The sequence below is a fragment of the Megalobrama amblycephala genome, linkage group LG14 (genome assembly GCF_018812025.1).
Source record: "Megalobrama amblycephala isolate DHTTF-2021 linkage group LG14, ASM1881202v1, whole genome shotgun sequence".
NCBI lineage: Eukaryota > Metazoa > Chordata > Actinopteri > Cypriniformes > Xenocyprididae > Megalobrama > Megalobrama amblycephala.
The window spans coordinates 31,169,868-31,187,285 of record NC_063057.1 but is presented as its reverse complement, the minus strand read 5'-3'; the positions used below and the strand labels follow the sequence as shown (position 1 = coordinate 31,187,285).

At 36.6% G+C, this 17,418-nt stretch overlaps 1 protein-coding gene and 1 long non-coding RNA gene across 2 annotated transcripts; both read left to right on the top strand.

Moving 5' to 3' along the window:
* Positions 1 to 564: 564 nt before the first annotated feature.
* LOC125244417 (tripartite motif-containing protein 16-like) lies at positions 565 to 13,220 on the top strand. Its single transcript, XM_048154505.1, has 7 exons — positions 565 to 857; positions 1,206 to 1,352; positions 1,507 to 1,605; positions 6,168 to 6,747; positions 7,531 to 7,647; positions 9,036 to 9,081; positions 12,123 to 13,220. Exons 1-7 carry the CDS (start codon positions 808 to 810, stop codon positions 12,653 to 12,655), a joined length of 1,572 nt encoding a protein of 523 aa, XP_048010462.1. The 5' UTR covers positions 565 to 807; the 3' UTR covers positions 12,656 to 13,220.
* Positions 13,221 to 14,235: 1,015 nt separating this feature from the next.
* Positions 14,236 to 17,102, top strand: LOC125246210. Its single transcript, XR_007179771.1, has 3 exons — positions 14,236 to 15,000; positions 15,345 to 15,813; positions 16,970 to 17,102. It is a non-coding gene; the product is annotated as an uncharacterized LOC125246210 (long non-coding RNA).
* The last annotated feature ends 316 nt before the right edge of the window (positions 17,103 to 17,418 follow it).

The window sequence follows — 17,418 nt, the reverse complement described above, 5'->3', positions numbered from 1 at the left end:
AGTACAAGGTTTTGTTGTTATTGTGAGCGTACACAAACAAAAGTAGACCATTTGTAGTCTTGCATCAATCTGTAGGCTATCGCCAAAAATGACGGAAGGCCTGAACCGGAGGATCGCGTTCGCATCTTTAAATGTGTACACTGCACAAGGACGAGTTGAGGAAATATATCTGCACGACAAATGGGTTTGGGGATTTTAATTCTATTCCTTTTTAAACTCGACTGCTGAGTCCCTCTTGGAATCTCAAAAAGAGATCAAACAGTCCCATTTCCATGCTTTCAAACCTTCTATATATCTCACAATCCTACATAAAAGAGGCCAACTATCTATATATATATATTTTTTTCATTATTATTATTCTTGGGTGTGAAATTGTGATTCAAAGTATTTTTGCACATGTGAATGTACGTTACAATTTACATTAAAACTTACAAGTCACAAGTCATGTGAATGAATCAACATCAGTTACGTTTATGTACTGTGGGTGGAATTTTTTTAGATGGCCCCTAAAGCAGGAGAATATTGAAAGTGAAATTAACTTTACCACACTTTGCTTCTCGCCTTCTCACAGTGCAGTTAGAATTGATACATGGCGGAAGAGCTTAATAACAAAGAAGAAACAAGGAAGCATCAGAGAGAATTCAGTTACAGAATTATGAAACAGTCCTAAAATGGATGGATATTTTACATGAGGGTAAATAAGTATCTAATCTCTGAAAGATCTGAAAATCGCTTGAAACCACATCATCCAACAACATAAGTTACCAGTACTAATTTAATTGTATAATGTGGTTTAATGTTTAAACCATGGACAGAGCAGAACGGATACAAGATGGTGACTTGTCTTCGAGTGACAGGTAAGCTAATGAAGTAAACTTAAAGAAAATTGCTGCTCTGTTAAATACAAGGACACATTTAAGCAAACAAACAAATAAATAATTAAATAACACTACAGATGATAACATTTAAATAAAGTTTAGACAAAGAGAGAGATCGATTTTTATTTTTTTAGTCTACTGATCATCATTTAAATCTCATTAGCACAATACATTCATAATATGTAAAAAATGTGTGCATTTGTTAGTTCATTCATAGTAAAATATTTCCTTGATTGCCTTTCTGTGCACCAGCTCCAGGTCGTGAAATGAAGAAACTTGTAAATGTCTGTAAATAATTGTATCATTACTGTGTTTTTGCATATCAAGCAAATGGCAAATATTCGTATCGCCAGCACCCAGAAATTTAAGATCAGGTTCAGTTTCTTCAGTGTCCAGCCACCTGTCTATGAAAAGCAACTGGTCTAAATATCATCCTCTGAACTTCAACGATGAAGGAGTTCCATCTGAACACGAGTAAGATGTTTCTATCTCAAATAATGTTGTCCATGAACAGATGTGTATGTGTGTGTAATTAGCCAACAGAAAACTGACCTGCTAAAAGTGCTCTGTTCTACACTGGGTTGTTAAAACTTAACAACACTCAATTTGTAATTTCTACTCCTTGCAGTTACAATTTAAGATCAGAATCAGTTTCTCCAGTACCCAGCGACTGCTCTATGGATCATCCTCTGAACTTCAAAGATGGCAAAATGCAACCTAGCCGCAGGTAAAATATGCATCTTAAAACGTATAGTAAGAACAATCCAATATTAACAGCAAGTAAAATATTCATGAGTAGGGCAGTGTGCGCATTTTCAGTAATTATATTCATAGTGGGACATTTTGTTCTATAATTTAAAAATATTTAATAATAAATAAAGATAACAATGTATTTGTGGTATCACAGGGTTAGCCCAGAACACTTTACTACTGTAAAAATAAAATTTTATTAACATTAAATGTTAATTTTATTAACATTTTCATAAGCTTAAACACAAAATGTACAGTATTTTATATCTATTTTAGTACACAAATTGTGTTCTTATTTTGCTTTTCATTGGCATGAACATACATTGGGGTGTCAAAAGTTTGGAAAATTGTTTTTGAAAAAGGTCTCTTATAGGGTTGTGTCCGAGTCCACCATTGTCAAGTCATATTACTAGGATATTGGCTGTTTATTAGTACTTATAAAACATATATTAAAGGGTTAGTTCACCCAAATGAAAATTCTGTCATTAATTACTCACCCTCATGTCGTTTCACACCTGTAAGACCTTTGTTCATCTTTAGAAAACAAATTAATATATTTTTAATAAAATCTGATGGCTCAGTGAGGCCTCCATTGCCAGCAAGATCATTTCTTTTTTCAATGCCCAGAAAGCTACTACAAACATAATTGAAACAGTTCTTGTGAGAACAGTGGTTCAACCTTAATATTTTAAAGCAACATGAATACTTTTATTATTGGCTGAACTAACCCTTTAATGCCTTATTCTGCATGACCATATTCTACATCCCTTAATCCTACCCTATACCTAAACTTAACAACTACCCTAGTCTAAAGTGTGACCAAAATGTTGTCCTCAGTGTGAAAAAATAGATCTCAAAAGCAGTCACTGCTGGAAAGGGTTCAGGTACTGTATGCAGAAGATGTTAGGGGCCTCATTTATAAATTTATAGGGGCCTCACCTGCAGTTATCTGACAAGGAATAGAGAGTACATCTGTTCAGACTCTGATGTGACACTAAGAACTTTTCCACTTCAAAGACCGTTTTTATAAATATGAGCGTTGGTGTGGATTTAAACCTACGCACACTCTAAGATCAAATCTGTGCGTACACATGCTTTTAAATGAGGCCCTAGAAAACCAAAAGAATTTGTGGGACCTGGATGATTTTTCTGAAGAACATTGGGCAGTTTAACAAGGAACTCATGAACAACCATCACAAAACAAAAAAAGTCATGCATCATCCAGGTAATGACACACAGTATTAAGAATCAAGCTTAAAGAATAGCACTTTTTACAATACAGATTGTTTTACAGAAGCCCTTGGAAAAAATTATTATTGAGCTAAAGTATGTTTTTTTTAATTAAATCACTTCCATTGTAAAAATCTAATTATTAACTTAGGGGCCCCTTACATGACACCCTTTTAACTGAAAACAGAAGACTTTTAATGTGTTCTTGCCGTTCGTTTATGTGTTTAGTCTATAGTTAAGCGCATTTGAATGTGAATGTGTGCAGACACTTAGTGTTTCTTTACAAAGTGACATCACCAAATTACTTGTCTGGCCCGCATAATACAGAATTATTAGCTGTTTCTGTGGATCCATGTGAACGGGAATCATTTTGATAACATTTTATCTATACATAGGAAAGAAAAGGGAAAGAGGCATTCGCAGGGGATAGTTTAGTTGACGCTTCAGGCTTGTTGTCGTGTCTAGGCGCAGGTCTTTCATCTCATCTGGATACGGCCTGGATCTGGCAAACCTCGGGATAAACAGAGAGAGACTAATATTAACGTAAACGCCATTCTTCTTATGATGTAACGAGTACATCAGGTGTTATCATAAGTGTTCCCAGTTCCAGCTAACCTAATCTATGCAGCCTAATAATTTACATGATTTAAATTATATAAGATAATGTGTTATGTGTATGCCAGGTTAAAGATATGAGTTTTTAGTCTAGATTTAAACTGACAGAGTGTATCTGCTTCCCAAACAGTGATAGGAAGATTGTTCCAGAGTTTAGGTGCCAAATAGGAGAAGGATCTACCACCTGCGGTTGATTTTGATATTCTAGGTATTATCAGCTGGCCTGAATTGTAAGATCGCAATAAACGTGAAGGACTATAATGCATTAAAGGGGACCTATTATGCAAAATTCACTTTTGCATGGTGTTTAGACATAAATGTGTGTTGGCAGTGTGTGTACAGAACCAGCCTATAGTGATAAAAATCCACCCAATCCTTTTTTTTTAATCCCCATAAATCATAACCAGTGTCTCAGAACAAGCCATTCCCAGATCCCTGGCAGTGTGACGTCACAAAAGCCACAGGCCCCGCCCACAGTGTTGACTGACACTGACGTTTGAATTTAGAACCGCCCTGAGCGCGTTCATGGCGAGTCCGCCCTTGCTGCTCTGATGAGAATGTGTCCCAAGTGTTTTAGGTGTTCTGTAGCTGGATGGATTAATCCTCTCTCCATTTACTACCTAAATCTGAGCTGCTGAAAACGAGGTGGACTAACTTAAAATTCTCCCTCAGTTCTGTCGAAATTAGTTTATGTCTGCGCGAATCATTTCACACCGGACTGCTTAGTGAACAAATATCAATACAAAGGGACAATACAAAACAAAGACTGTGCTAAAAATGTGCTACTCAAGGATATTCAAGTAAAAACTGTTCGTGATCCAGCTTACAGTCTCCAGAGTGATACTGGATACGGCAGTAATGAAGGTAAGAGTACTTTATTACAATTCATCTGAGTTTATTTACGGGTATAAAGTTTATTAAGCACCACCCGAAAGGCATAAGCTCTTTTTATATTTGTTTACTGTTATTTGTAACAATTGTTTCTGTGTACTTCGCTGTGTATGTTGATGATAATACAAGGAAAAGAGAGAGAGTTTATGGATAATATTTTAATGCACACTTGCAGTGTTTTATTAAGCTCTTACAGTGATTTTCTAGAGTGAAAACGGACGCTTCATCTTTTGAGTGAAGTACAATAAACATTATAAAACTCATCTGTATAGTTTTGGCCATCATTCGGACGGTACAACAGGCTTGTACTAATAAAGTGGATAAAGAAGAAGGCAATATAAGTTATAACCGTAATTTAACTAAACTATACCTGTTCTATCTCCATGCAGCATATATTCACAGTTTCTGACATTTATAGTGCGTCCTGACCGAATCCTGACACTGGAGAATGAGCTCTTGAAGTTCCGCCCTCTTAGGCCCGCAGCAGCTCATTTGCATTTAAAGGGACCACACTGAAATGGCTCGTTTTTGCTCAACAACTAAAAGTGGCAATTTTAACATGCTATAAAAAATTATCTGTGAGGTATTTTGAGCAAAAACTTCACATACACACTCTGGGGACACCAGAGACTTATTTTATATCTTGTAAAATGGGGCATAATAGGTCCCCTTTAAGAGCTCGCTCAGGTACTGGGGAGCTAAACCATTTAGTGCTTTGTAAGTAATTAGCAAGATTTTAAAATCTATACAATGTTTAACAGGAAGCCAATGCAGTGATGACAGAACTGAGCTAATATGGTCATACTTCCTAGCTCTAGTAAGAACTCTAGCTGCTGCATTTTGTATGCGCTATAGTTTATTTATCAAGCGGGAGGAACAACCACCCAGTAGAGCGTTACAGTGATCTAGCCTTGAGGTCATAAACACATGAACTGACTGCTCCATGTTAGTTTATCAAAGATAGTAGTTGTCAACAAAGCCACAAATACAGCAAGACATCAACAAAACTCACTTTTGTTTTTCAGTAAATGCAGGATTGCAACATTTAACAGGACTGCAATTGTAACAAATTTTGGTCATGTTGTCATTACTCAAAAACCTTTTGAAATATTTGGATACAATTTTTATGTCAGTAACTTATATTTGTGTTCTACGTGGTAACAGTCACCAAATGTTTTACAAGAAATCTTAGATTGAAATATTGACAATATTGATTGAAACATTAGAAGTCAAATGTTAAATCTGCCCCACATGCAGGGGCAATTGTATCAACACATGTAATACCTTCATATAAAAACTAATGACCACAATAAACTCCAGAGAATATTTATATATTGTTAAAACTATTTAATATCCACTACATCCATATTGTCCAGAACAATTAATTAACTCTCCTTGCTGTTTTCCTTGGTCTGAACCTAGGCATGCTGTGAACAGAGAGTGTACAGGGCCTACTGAGTAAAATGGATCCTCAGATTGAGAGGCAAAAACAAATTATTGGAAAAAAATAATCTATTTTGATGCGCTTACTAAGCTGGTCACTATTTTGATGGTGTCAGGGGCAATTGTAACACAGTGTTGCATGCACCTACATGTTGAAGGTGTCCACTGAAGGTGTGTCGAAGAACCCAAGTGCAGTCTATTAAAAGAAAGTAGCCAAACACAACCCAAAGCAGGCATGGCATGACATCATACCTGTTTTTCACACGTCACTCAAACAGAACCAGGAAACATGAAACATGAGTTCAGAGAAACTGAAGTGTAATTGAGCTGTTGTGTGTTTGTGTCTCTGTATTCATGCAGTAAAATGGCAGAAGGCAGAATTTTAGTGGATCAGGATGAGTTCCTGTGTCCAGTGTGTCTGGATCTCCTGAAGGATCCAGTGACCATTCCCTGTGGACACAGTTACTGTAAGAGCTGTATTACAGACTGCTGGGATCAGGAGGATCAGAAGAGAGTCTACAGCTGCCCTCAGTGCAGACAGACCTTCAGTCCAAGACCTGCTTTAGCTAAAAACACAATGCTGGCTGAAGTGGTGGAGAAACTGAAGAAGAGAAAACGTTCTGCCTACTGTTACGCTGGAGCTGGAGATGTGCAGTGTGACGTCTGTACTGGAAGAAAACACAAAGCCGTCAAATCCTGTCTGGTGTGTCTGGAGTCTTACTGTCAAACTCATTTTGACCGTCATGAGGAATTTCACTCACGTAAGCCACATAAAGTGACTGAAGCCACTGGACGACTGCAGGAGATGATCTGCCAGAAACATGATAAACTCCTTGAGGTTTTCTGCCGCACTGATCAGAAGTGTATATGTGTGCTGTGTATAGATGAACATAAAAACCACAACACTGTATCAGCTGCAGCACAGAGGACAGAGAAACAGGTATGAACTCAAAGAGGTCCCATTATGCTCATTTACAAGCATAATAGGACCCCTTTAAACCAGTAGTTCACCCAAAAAATTAACATTCATCATTTACTCATGTTATTCCAAATTGGTATGACTTTCTTTTCTTTTTCTTTAAGGAACACTAAATAAGGTATTTTAGGGAATGTCTCATCTGTCTATATATTGAAAGTCAATAGGATCCAAAAGTTTCAATCCTCAAAAAGGTCATGAAGGTAGCATAAAAGAAATCCATACAACTCCAAAGGGAGTAATCTAAGGGTGTTTTTCAAACAGAAGGATGCATCCTACCTAGTCCAGTCCTTCTTAGGTTTGTAGACTAGTGTCCTCCACAGCAATTAAACACTAAATGAGACAGTCTAGTAAGTGTGCATGGCTGCATCATAAATGTTTCCCCCCGCAGTCACGTCACAAAAATACTATTAAAACTTAATTTTGTAAAAATACTTTGTATTTTGTAATTGTATTACAATTAGAAGAATATCTTTGATAAACAAATACCTTCTTTTGTGTTAGGCAAGAGAAAATCATAAAAGTTTAGAAAAACATGAGGATGAGTAAAAAATGAAAGAATTTACATTTCTGGTGAAGTATCCCTATAAAACTAGGCATTATAATTCTGGAATTTATGATTGAACCTATAATTTTATCATGCAAGATCTTTAACCCCTCAATCTCACCACTTCACTGATACTGGATTCATATCTGTTTATCTGATGATTCATGTGATGTTTCTCCTGTTATTGGTTTGTCCTTTAGCACCAGCTGAAGGAGACACAGAGGTGGTTCCAGCAGAGGATCCAGCAGAGAGAGAAAGATCTTCAGCAGCTGAGAGAGGCTGTGAAGTCTCATAAGGTGAGTCTGGAGAAGAAGAGAAGTTTGAGAAGTCTCAGTCAGGACTCACTGAAGCCACTGTGTGATTGTGATGTGTGTCCTAACAGCGCTCTGCACAGACAGCAGTGAAGCACAGTGAGAGGATCTTCACTGAGCTCATCCGCTCCATTGAGAGAAGAGATCAGGAAAAGACTGCAGTGAGTCGAGCTGAAGGACAACTGGAGCGACTGGAGCAGGAGATCAATGATCTGAGGAGGAGAGACGCTGAGCTGGAGCAGCTTTCACACACACAGGATCACATCCATTTCCTGCAGGTAACAGAGATCTAGAAGAACAGGATCATAGTGGACTTGAGCAAGAGACTCACAGAGAAACATTTCATGAGAGCAGAATGAGCCGTTGACTGAAGTGTTGATCTGTGTGTTCGGTTATTATATAATCATGAGTCAGACTCTCATCTGATCTTCTTCTTTTGAGAAAAACACACTTACAAATGCAGTTCAGATCTGGAAATCAGATATATTGAGCTTCCAGACAGAAACAGCTCAAAACTTCACTAATATTTAAACTTTCTTTTTTATAACAATGTGAAATCCATGAACTTGATGGTACCAGTTTCACCCAGCTAGATTGCCCATCATCTCTTTACTTATCATTTTACAATCTTTGACTTATACTACAAAATTGAGTAACATTTACCAAAATCAGATAATCCTTTTTCATAACTTCACCAGTAACACATTAATAAATTTTACAGTGAAGTCCTCAAACAGGAAGTAAGGGCTACTCGTTGCCTTTGAACTGCTTTTCCTGATCAAATCTACTCAACCCTGTCATGTGACTCCATTGATGCTCTTGATTGTTACATTTATGTTATTGCCATGTTTGATCATCAAGTGTTTTCCTTGAAAGTTCACATATAATGCAAGTGTCAAACGCTAGAACTTATAGCTCTAACATGATATAATGAATATGAGAAGAATGAATCTGATGCAGTGAAAGGGCTGGATTGAGGAAAGTTACTAAAGATCAACAAGAGCTGCTGAAATCTGACAGTAGTGCAGGTTATTGGCTGAAGTGTGGAGGTGATGCGCTTTGATTTCTGTTTTCTGTAGAGTTTACAGTCTCTCTCAGCTCCTCCTGAATCTACAGATGTAAATGACGATCCCTTCAGTTCTCTCTCCTCTTTTGATGTCGTGAGAGAATCTGTCCGTCAGCTGAGAGACAAACTGGAGGATTTCTGCAAAGAGGAGCTCAAGAAGATCTCTGACAGAGGTAAAGTCCTGGAGATTCATCTGCTCTCAGAAATGATCCTCCATCATCTCATATCATGTAGAAGATCATATTAGAAATGTCTTAGGAACGGATGTAGGGATCATTTTCTCTTGACATGATAATCACACTCTTCATGTCTGCTGATTTCCACAGTCACTTTCACCAACATTGTTCCCAGAACCAGGAACGACTTCCTACAATGTAAGTCACTAAGAAAACAAGCAGAAAAACTCACTGAGTGTGTTCATGTTCTTCCTGTGGAAGGAGAAAGAAAACATGACAGAAGAGTTTTATAGTTGATCATGTAAATGATGGTTTGAATAGGATATCTGGTAACCTGTACTGAGACTGAGAAAATTGACTGCATTTATTTGATCAAAAATACAGTAATATTGTGAAATATCCCTGATTTTAAAGAACCATTTCTATTTGAATATATTTTAAAATGTAAAATAGAAATGAGGAATGTGTGGAGGTATTTTTTTATCCAGAATTTTTGCTGAATGGAAAGATTGAAATAGAAATATGAAACATGAAAAATAGAAATATGAAATACAAAATAGAAATGCGAGTTATTTTGAACTGGGGATTCAACATTTTCTTCAAAAATAGGATATTCTCTAATACTAAGGGATAAATATGATTATTTTTCACTAAAAGGCAATTAAAAACATCCAAGATTTAGAGGTAAAATCACAATTTTTTCAACAATTTCAGGAAAGTAAGAACAAACTGAAAACTTTGTAAATCAAATTTTTAAGTTGGCTTGAAAAAGTTAAAAACTTACTGATCTGCTACTTAAAGGATTAGTTCACTTTGAAATAAAAAAATAGCCCAAGCTTTACTCACCCTCAAGCCATCCTAGGTGTATATGACTTTCTTCTTCTGATGAACATAATCACAGAAATATTAATAAATATACTGACGCATTCGAGCTTTATAATGGCAGTGAAGAGGATAAATTAGTATGAGCTGAAGAAAGTGCCTCCATCCACATCCATCCAAGTCAAGTCATCTTTATTTATATAACGCTTTTTTTTTTTTTTTTTTTACAATGCAGATTGCATCAAAGCAGCTTTACAGTGCTAACTGGTAAATCATTTTCCGTATCCAGGTTACGAAGAAAGTGTAAAGTGGCATCATATCAGTTACATTTTTTCCGTAAGTTGAACAGGGAAGGCGTAAACGTATCGTAAGCTTTTTGAACTGCAAGGGATTTACACTTTCTTCGTATGTTGAATGCGGAAGGCGGTCTGGCAGAAGCTAGATATTCATATTTCACAACTTGTTAAATATGGATATTTTTTTACACAAATGCATCGCTTCGCTTCAGAAGGCCTTTATTAACCCCCCGGAGCCGTGTGGAGTATGTTGATGATGGATGGATGTGGATGGAGACACTTTCTTCAGCTCAAACTTGATCCCGTTCACTGACATTATAAGGCTTGGATATGTCAGTATATTTATTAATATGATATGATTATTTTCATCAGAAAGAAGAAAGTCATATACACCTAGGATGGCTTGAGGGTGAGTAAAGCTTGGGCTAATTTTCATTTCAAAATGAACTAATCCTTTAAGCTTTTTATTCTTCTGCTTCTGACACTAAATGCTACTCCTAGAGCTTTCGAGTTACATCCACCAAACTCAGACTAGATCTTTAGACTGTTCTGACTTGTGCTGCTATATCTTTTCAAACTGATCCGACTTACAGTTTTTCTAAAATTGCTAATCAAATCTCGGAAAAATCCCATAGATTTACATGGATGGAATGTTCAAATGTGCCAATTCAAATTTTGACAGTTGGAGACGCTCATTACGCTCAATTAAGCTTCCATTCTATCTAATATTTCTAACCTATCTGTCTATCTATCTGTAAATAACAAAGCTTAGCAACTAGCCTTGGATATGTTAGCAATGTGCTAATTTACATTGCTATGCTAGCAATGTGCCCTTTTTACAATATGTAATATAAGTCTAAGGTGTCCCCAGAATGTGTTTAAGTTTCAGCTCAAAATACCCCATGGATTTTTTTATTACACCATGTTTTAACTGACTATTTTTGGGTGGGAGAAAAAAATGCGCTGATTTGGTGTGTGTGCCTTTAAATGCAAATTAACTTGTTCTCTCCGCCCCCAAGCTCACAATTCCAAAACAGTGAGGCATAAACAATACAGGAGAAGCTCACACTGCAAATATAACTCCCAAAATGGATCATTACGAACTGTTCGTGATGCAGCATATCACGTAGATATGGCATGTATTTTGTGGATGTTTGCTAACATTTGATTCTGAACGAGTTTGATAGCGTGCTGCACGGCTAACGTGGCTAAAGCTACACAATGACTCAATAAGAATGAAGATTTATGAATTATACAGACTGCAAGCATTTTCGGGTTAAAAATGAAAATAACAACATGACTCTGATCTCCGTGAATATAGTAAGAAACACTCCAGGAAAGGACCAGTGTTACTGGTACACCATTGTCACTTGCGAAAACAAAATGGCTGCACCGTGGGTGGAAACATACAGATTCAGGGATGGTAATATTATAATAAGATCCCCTTCCTACATCACAAGGGGAGCGAAACCTGAACGGCTCATTTTTTCACATGCTTGCAGAGAAAGGCTTACCAAAACAAAGATACTGGGTTATACTTTTTCATGTTTTCTGGTTTGGTAGAAGCACCGGGGAACCAATTATAGCACTTAAACACAGAAAAGTCTGATTTTCGATATGTCCCTTTTTAAAACATACTAGCAAAGTGATGATACGTACTAGCAAACACACAGCAACACCCTAGCAACCACCCTTAGAACCCTAGCAACCACCCTGAGAACCTTAGCAACCACCCAGAATGCTCTAGCAACCGCATAGCAAAACTATCTATCTGGCTTTTAAAACTACAAAACTAAAACATTTTTCTTTCAAAGAAACAACTTTCAAGCCAACTTAAAGTTTGTCTACAGACTTTTTTTTTATCTAGTTACACTTATTGTTGAATCAATTTAATAGATTCTCGCTGAATTAAAGTATCAGTTTCTTTTTCAAAAAGAATTGTACTGATCCCAAACATTTGAAGGGTGTAAATATAATAATGGGCCTAATTATAATAAACACAGAATAACCAACATTAATACTCATGGAAGGCATTTAGAAAATGTTGGATAATGATAATGATGATTTGTACTGGATATCAGATTCATAATTTCTGATTGTGATGTGTTTTATCTCCATCAGATTCCCATCAGTTCACTCTGGATCTGAACACAGTGAATAAACACCTCCGTCTGTCTGAGAGGAACAGACTGATTACTTACACTGACACAGAGCTTCAGCCATATCCTGATCATCCAGACAGATTTAATGAGTATCAGGTGTTGTGTAGAGAGAGTGTGAGTGGACGCTGTTACTGGGAGGTTGAGTGGAGTGGACCTGTGTTTAGAGGTGTGTGTATATCAGTGTCATATAAGAGAATCAAGAGGAAGGGACGAGGTTATGAGTGTTGGTTTGGATATAATGATCAGTCCTGGAGTTTGATCTGCTCTTCCTCCAGTTACTCATTCATACACAATAACATAGAGACTAAACTCCCCGTAAAGCCCATCAGCAGGAGAATAGGAGTGTATGTGGATCACAGTGCAGGAACTCTGTCCTTCTACAGCGTCTCTGGAGACACAATGATCCTCATCCACACAGTCCAGACCACATTCACTCAACCGCTCTATCCTGGGTTTTGGGTTTATAGAGGATCAGTGAAACTGTCTTGGTGAATCAGAATAGACTGTAGAGAGACTCTACCCATAATTCTTTGAGCTCATGATAAATCAGTAACAGTGAGATGTTATAGAGTCTCTTATTTTCTCTTCATTACATTAATACTACAGCTGAACTTCTGTCACTGAAATAACATGTCAGAATAAATGTAACGCTTTAGATTACAGCCCGCAAAGCCATCAGCACTTACACTCCATTTTCCAGCATCCCTTTGGTTCCTCACCTGCACTCACTCACCAATCACCTGCACCTGCAAGTCATCAACACTCATCAGCACTCCCTAGCTGTTTCTCAATGGCCCTGTCCCAAATGGCACACTCCGGACTTGTGGACTTCCTCAGAGTCCACACTTTGGTGACGTCATGTAGTGTGCAGACCTATAGGGCCCTTGGCGCGAGTCCACGAGGGCGCATTGAGAGGTATTTTTGGGACAGACTCGATCGTCACACCGGAAATAATGGTCTGGTTGTTTTTTGACAGGAGCTGCAGGTTCGGGGAATATGCTGCCTATTGTTGTTATTGTTTTTACCATTTTACCTCTCCATACAGAGCCGAATAAACTGAAAGATCATCTCATCAGTCTCTTTATTAGATAAATATCACAAATATCTTATACAAATATTATAATAATTAGCATTGAGAACAGGTTTCTTTTCTTTTGCAAAATATCTCCATGTCAACTACACAGCCTGCTTTTGCTTAATATATACATGCTTGTTTAAATAATGTATACAGTTGTAATAATACATAATGTTCCATTTGAACTAAGATTACAATTTTAACACATAATAAACATGTGCGTGAGTTTCAGATGATTTTACAGGTTTAAATATAAATACTAGGTTTACATATGACTCAGTAAAGCCCTGAAATTCGGTTCTATTTATTTAATGAATCGTAATGCGATCGTATTATTCAACGCGTTATTATTATGAAGAGCGGAGGACCAAGATGTGCGTCAAAAGTGGATGAAACACATAAACATGCCAGATGATTAATAAAATAATCTTGAATACCTGTAAGAACATGTATTTTATTGCTACAACTGGTCGTGGCTAAGGCCATCCTTAAAAATATTTTGGTTTGCTGTAACAGCCAAAAAAATAAAAAATGGTCGGTAGGTCGTAAAAAATTTAAATATTTTTTTTTTATTGCATCACAATAAGTGTATTGTGATTGTCAAAACATTTTAGTAACTAAGCTGAATTTTATTAGGTTTAGTGACATGTTACAATGTTTACATGGTAGGCTACAATTTCTGGTAAGCTACACTTTTTTTATTATTTTAATTCAATTATTCAATTATTATTATTTAATTATTATTGTGATGTGATTTAATATTGACTCATTTGGATAAATATTAGGTAGGCTACACAAGGTAGGCATTCATTTTTCTCAAGAAAAAACTTTATTTAATGATATAAGTAAAAATATAATAAAGATGTAATACAGTACACATATCAGCCAAAACAGGTTCTGTGTGAGGGGCTGTAGCTGACAGCGTTCGGTCATTTCTGAGAGATTTACCTCAAACGAAGGTAAGTGTGAATACATAACATGTTTACAAGAACATACAACCCAGTCTCACGGCAGTTCGTGACATAGTCACGAAATTTAATCTATTGGTTCGTGTTCGTGGACACGAATTTCCCTCTTTTTTCGTGTCACTCAGCACGACTTTCGATCTAATGTATTTCAATAGGAGGCATCTTTCGTGTCTGCACCACGTTTTTCTTTCTGCCACTCGGAAGCATTGTTTTTTCTCATTTGTTATTCATTTTTAAACTTTAAGCACTACAACATTACAAGTTACTCAACATTTAACCAGGAGATTTTATCCTTGAGTTTATTGCTTTATATTCTGTAGGCTATAACCTTTGTGCTATGGTTTCTTTTCTGAGAAATGCCGTTTTTCCATCTATTTGGTGTGTCAAATCGGACAGTAAACTAAATATTACAGTACCCATGAGCCTTATCTACTTTTACTATGTCGAAGACGTCAGCTAAAACTACCTGATGACCCACCGCCGATTCTCTTTTAATGATATCCTCATCTTTCTTTCAACACATAAACACGAAAGTGTGCTTGATAATTCAACAATACGATGTTCATGACCATCAGTTTTATTTGATTCTCCTTCTATTGTGAGAACGGGGGTTTAGTTGTGGTTATTAATTATATTAAAATAAAATAAAAAATAAATTAAATTAATTAGTGGACGCCCGCATTACCCGTGAGCCTCAGCATCCGTTGCTATGGAGACGGAGCCAGTCCGCTTCGCGATTGGGTGATTTCTGCAGGCCGCGAATTCTCCATCATTGCGCTCGAACCACTTTCCAGGTAAGCCACGAGACTTGAATGTAATGATCAAACTTGTTTAAATGTTATAATTGATGCTTTTCTTTGCCATTAGACTCACATGGTTTACATGTTACGTGTTAGAGCAACGAATTAAAGGCCGACCATTGGTTTCCATATTAACAGTAAAAAAAGAAGAAAAAAGACGGGCATTTTGTGCAGTCATACAGAAAATGGGAAAAACGTGAATTTTATTGATTTATTTTAAGAAAAAAATACCAATTTTCATAAAAATATATCTCTCACTATCGGGGTACACATTTTAAACCTTTTTTCAATATATCTAGCCTTCACTATATAATTAACATTTTCTGTTCTCCCTGCAGATCCTGTCAAACTTCACCTTCACCCTATAGATACACCTGATTCCCAAAACCCAAAGGCACTTTTAAGAGCCAATCTCTATCTATCTTAATCATTTTCTATCTCTATCTCTCACAACCTCTCTGTCCATCTATATTTCTATCCATCTCTTCAATCTATATTAAATACTGTTATCTATCTCAGTTTCTCTATTTCTCAATCTTTCCTCTCTTTCTGTCTTTGTCAGTCAGTCTGTCCTTTGTATGTCAGATTGATATAATGCCAGGAGGGTCTACAAAAAAGATTTGTCCCTTTTGTCAGGGCATTTTATTTTGCGCACAGAAGATCTGTTGCCACTGTAAAAAGGAGCAGCCTCTGAAGCAGCGCCTCAAGAAGAAGCTTCAGAGGTTTGATGACAGGCGAGAGGAATGGGTGGTTGGTCATAAGAAGAACCACAACAGTGCATCCATCAAGGATGAAGCCATTATCATGGTAGGTGCAATTTCAACATGATGTTAAACTGTCCAGATCATCTAGGACAGTGGTTTGGCCAGGGGACCCACATTTTCCCATGGTCATTGAGTCACGACAGTGTGTCTGTGTGTAAATTTTACAAATATGACTAATACTGATGAATAAATAGGCCTATAATGTAAGGCTATTAAATAGCAGTCCCAAACTAGTTTTTGTTAATACAATAAAGTTGATAAGTTTGCATGAGCCACCAGAGTAATTTAAAAATATACAAAATAATATTAAAAAATAATGTTTCATTTTAGGGTTACAGAAACTACAGTAACCATGGTAAATACACAATACTAACATGAACCGTTAATGAAACATGGAAACTGCTGCTGATAAATAGAATGAACATCACGTGCATGCAAATCCTTCCCAGCTAACACACAACGTACCAGTTACAGGATTTATTAGTGCTTTACTTTTATCTCATGACTTATTAATTGACAACGTAAAATTGCATACTCATAGTTTCTCTTGCACTTTATATATGAAGTGATATAAAGCACACGCCGCCACGTTTTTCAATGCAATTCTGAGTTCATAACAAATACAGGCATGCATTATGACAGAATCACAGGTGCAATATAATAATCAAACTTTCTTATCAAGTGAATGAGAAATAACAAATGGACTGCATTCACACTACTACATTCATTAAGCATTTTACAGTGTACACACGTCAAGTGTAAATGTATGTGCAGCATTCACCCATTTGGTCATATAATCACAAAGGTTCTGCCTTTATTTTATTTTTTTATAAATCTATAGATTGTCACTGTCCAATTGCACAGTGGTTACGCAATTCTATCAATGTAGGTGCTAAACCCGAGCTACTAATGTTGCAAAAAGTTCTGTTGTACCCTCATGGTGTCAGATTCATCTTTTTGCTGTTTTTCTAAATAGAAGAGTTGGTTTTTGCTTCTGCTGTATGAGCCTTTCCTGTTTGCACATACTTGGTATACAAAAGCTAAACTCACCATGAAGTTAAATATCCTAAATGGCATTAACCTGGATGCTGTCATTAATAATGTTATATTTTCTCAATAATTAATATTCTTAGTTATTTTTGCTGTTGTTTTTTTATTACTTTAAACAGCAAGTTCACAATATTGTCATTTCATTGCAGCTTGAGAAACTCCATGCCATTGGATACAAGCCAGTTCTGCTTCTTGGAAAGGAGAACAAAAAAAATAAAACAAGTGTGAAATATTAACCCCTCGCTGCACACTCTCCACCTATGCCCAGGATTACCTTCAGAAGATAGGCTCACTTTATGAATACCTTTGTGAAGGTGAGATGCATGCACTGTATTTTCACAACTTGTTTTTAGTACACAATAGATTAAATTTCGTGACTATGTCACGAACTGCCGTGAGACTGGGTTGAATAATCAGTCAATGAAAAGCAGCTTCACTTCAAAAACAACCTGTTTAATACGAAATACTTCTCTTCTCATTTTTTCACCCACTACATGCAGTTTATGGGCCACAAGAGAAATATTAAGAAAATAAATTATGATATATAGCCTACCGTTATCAGGTTGAAGTAGGATTTATCTCTCGTTGTCTCTGAGAG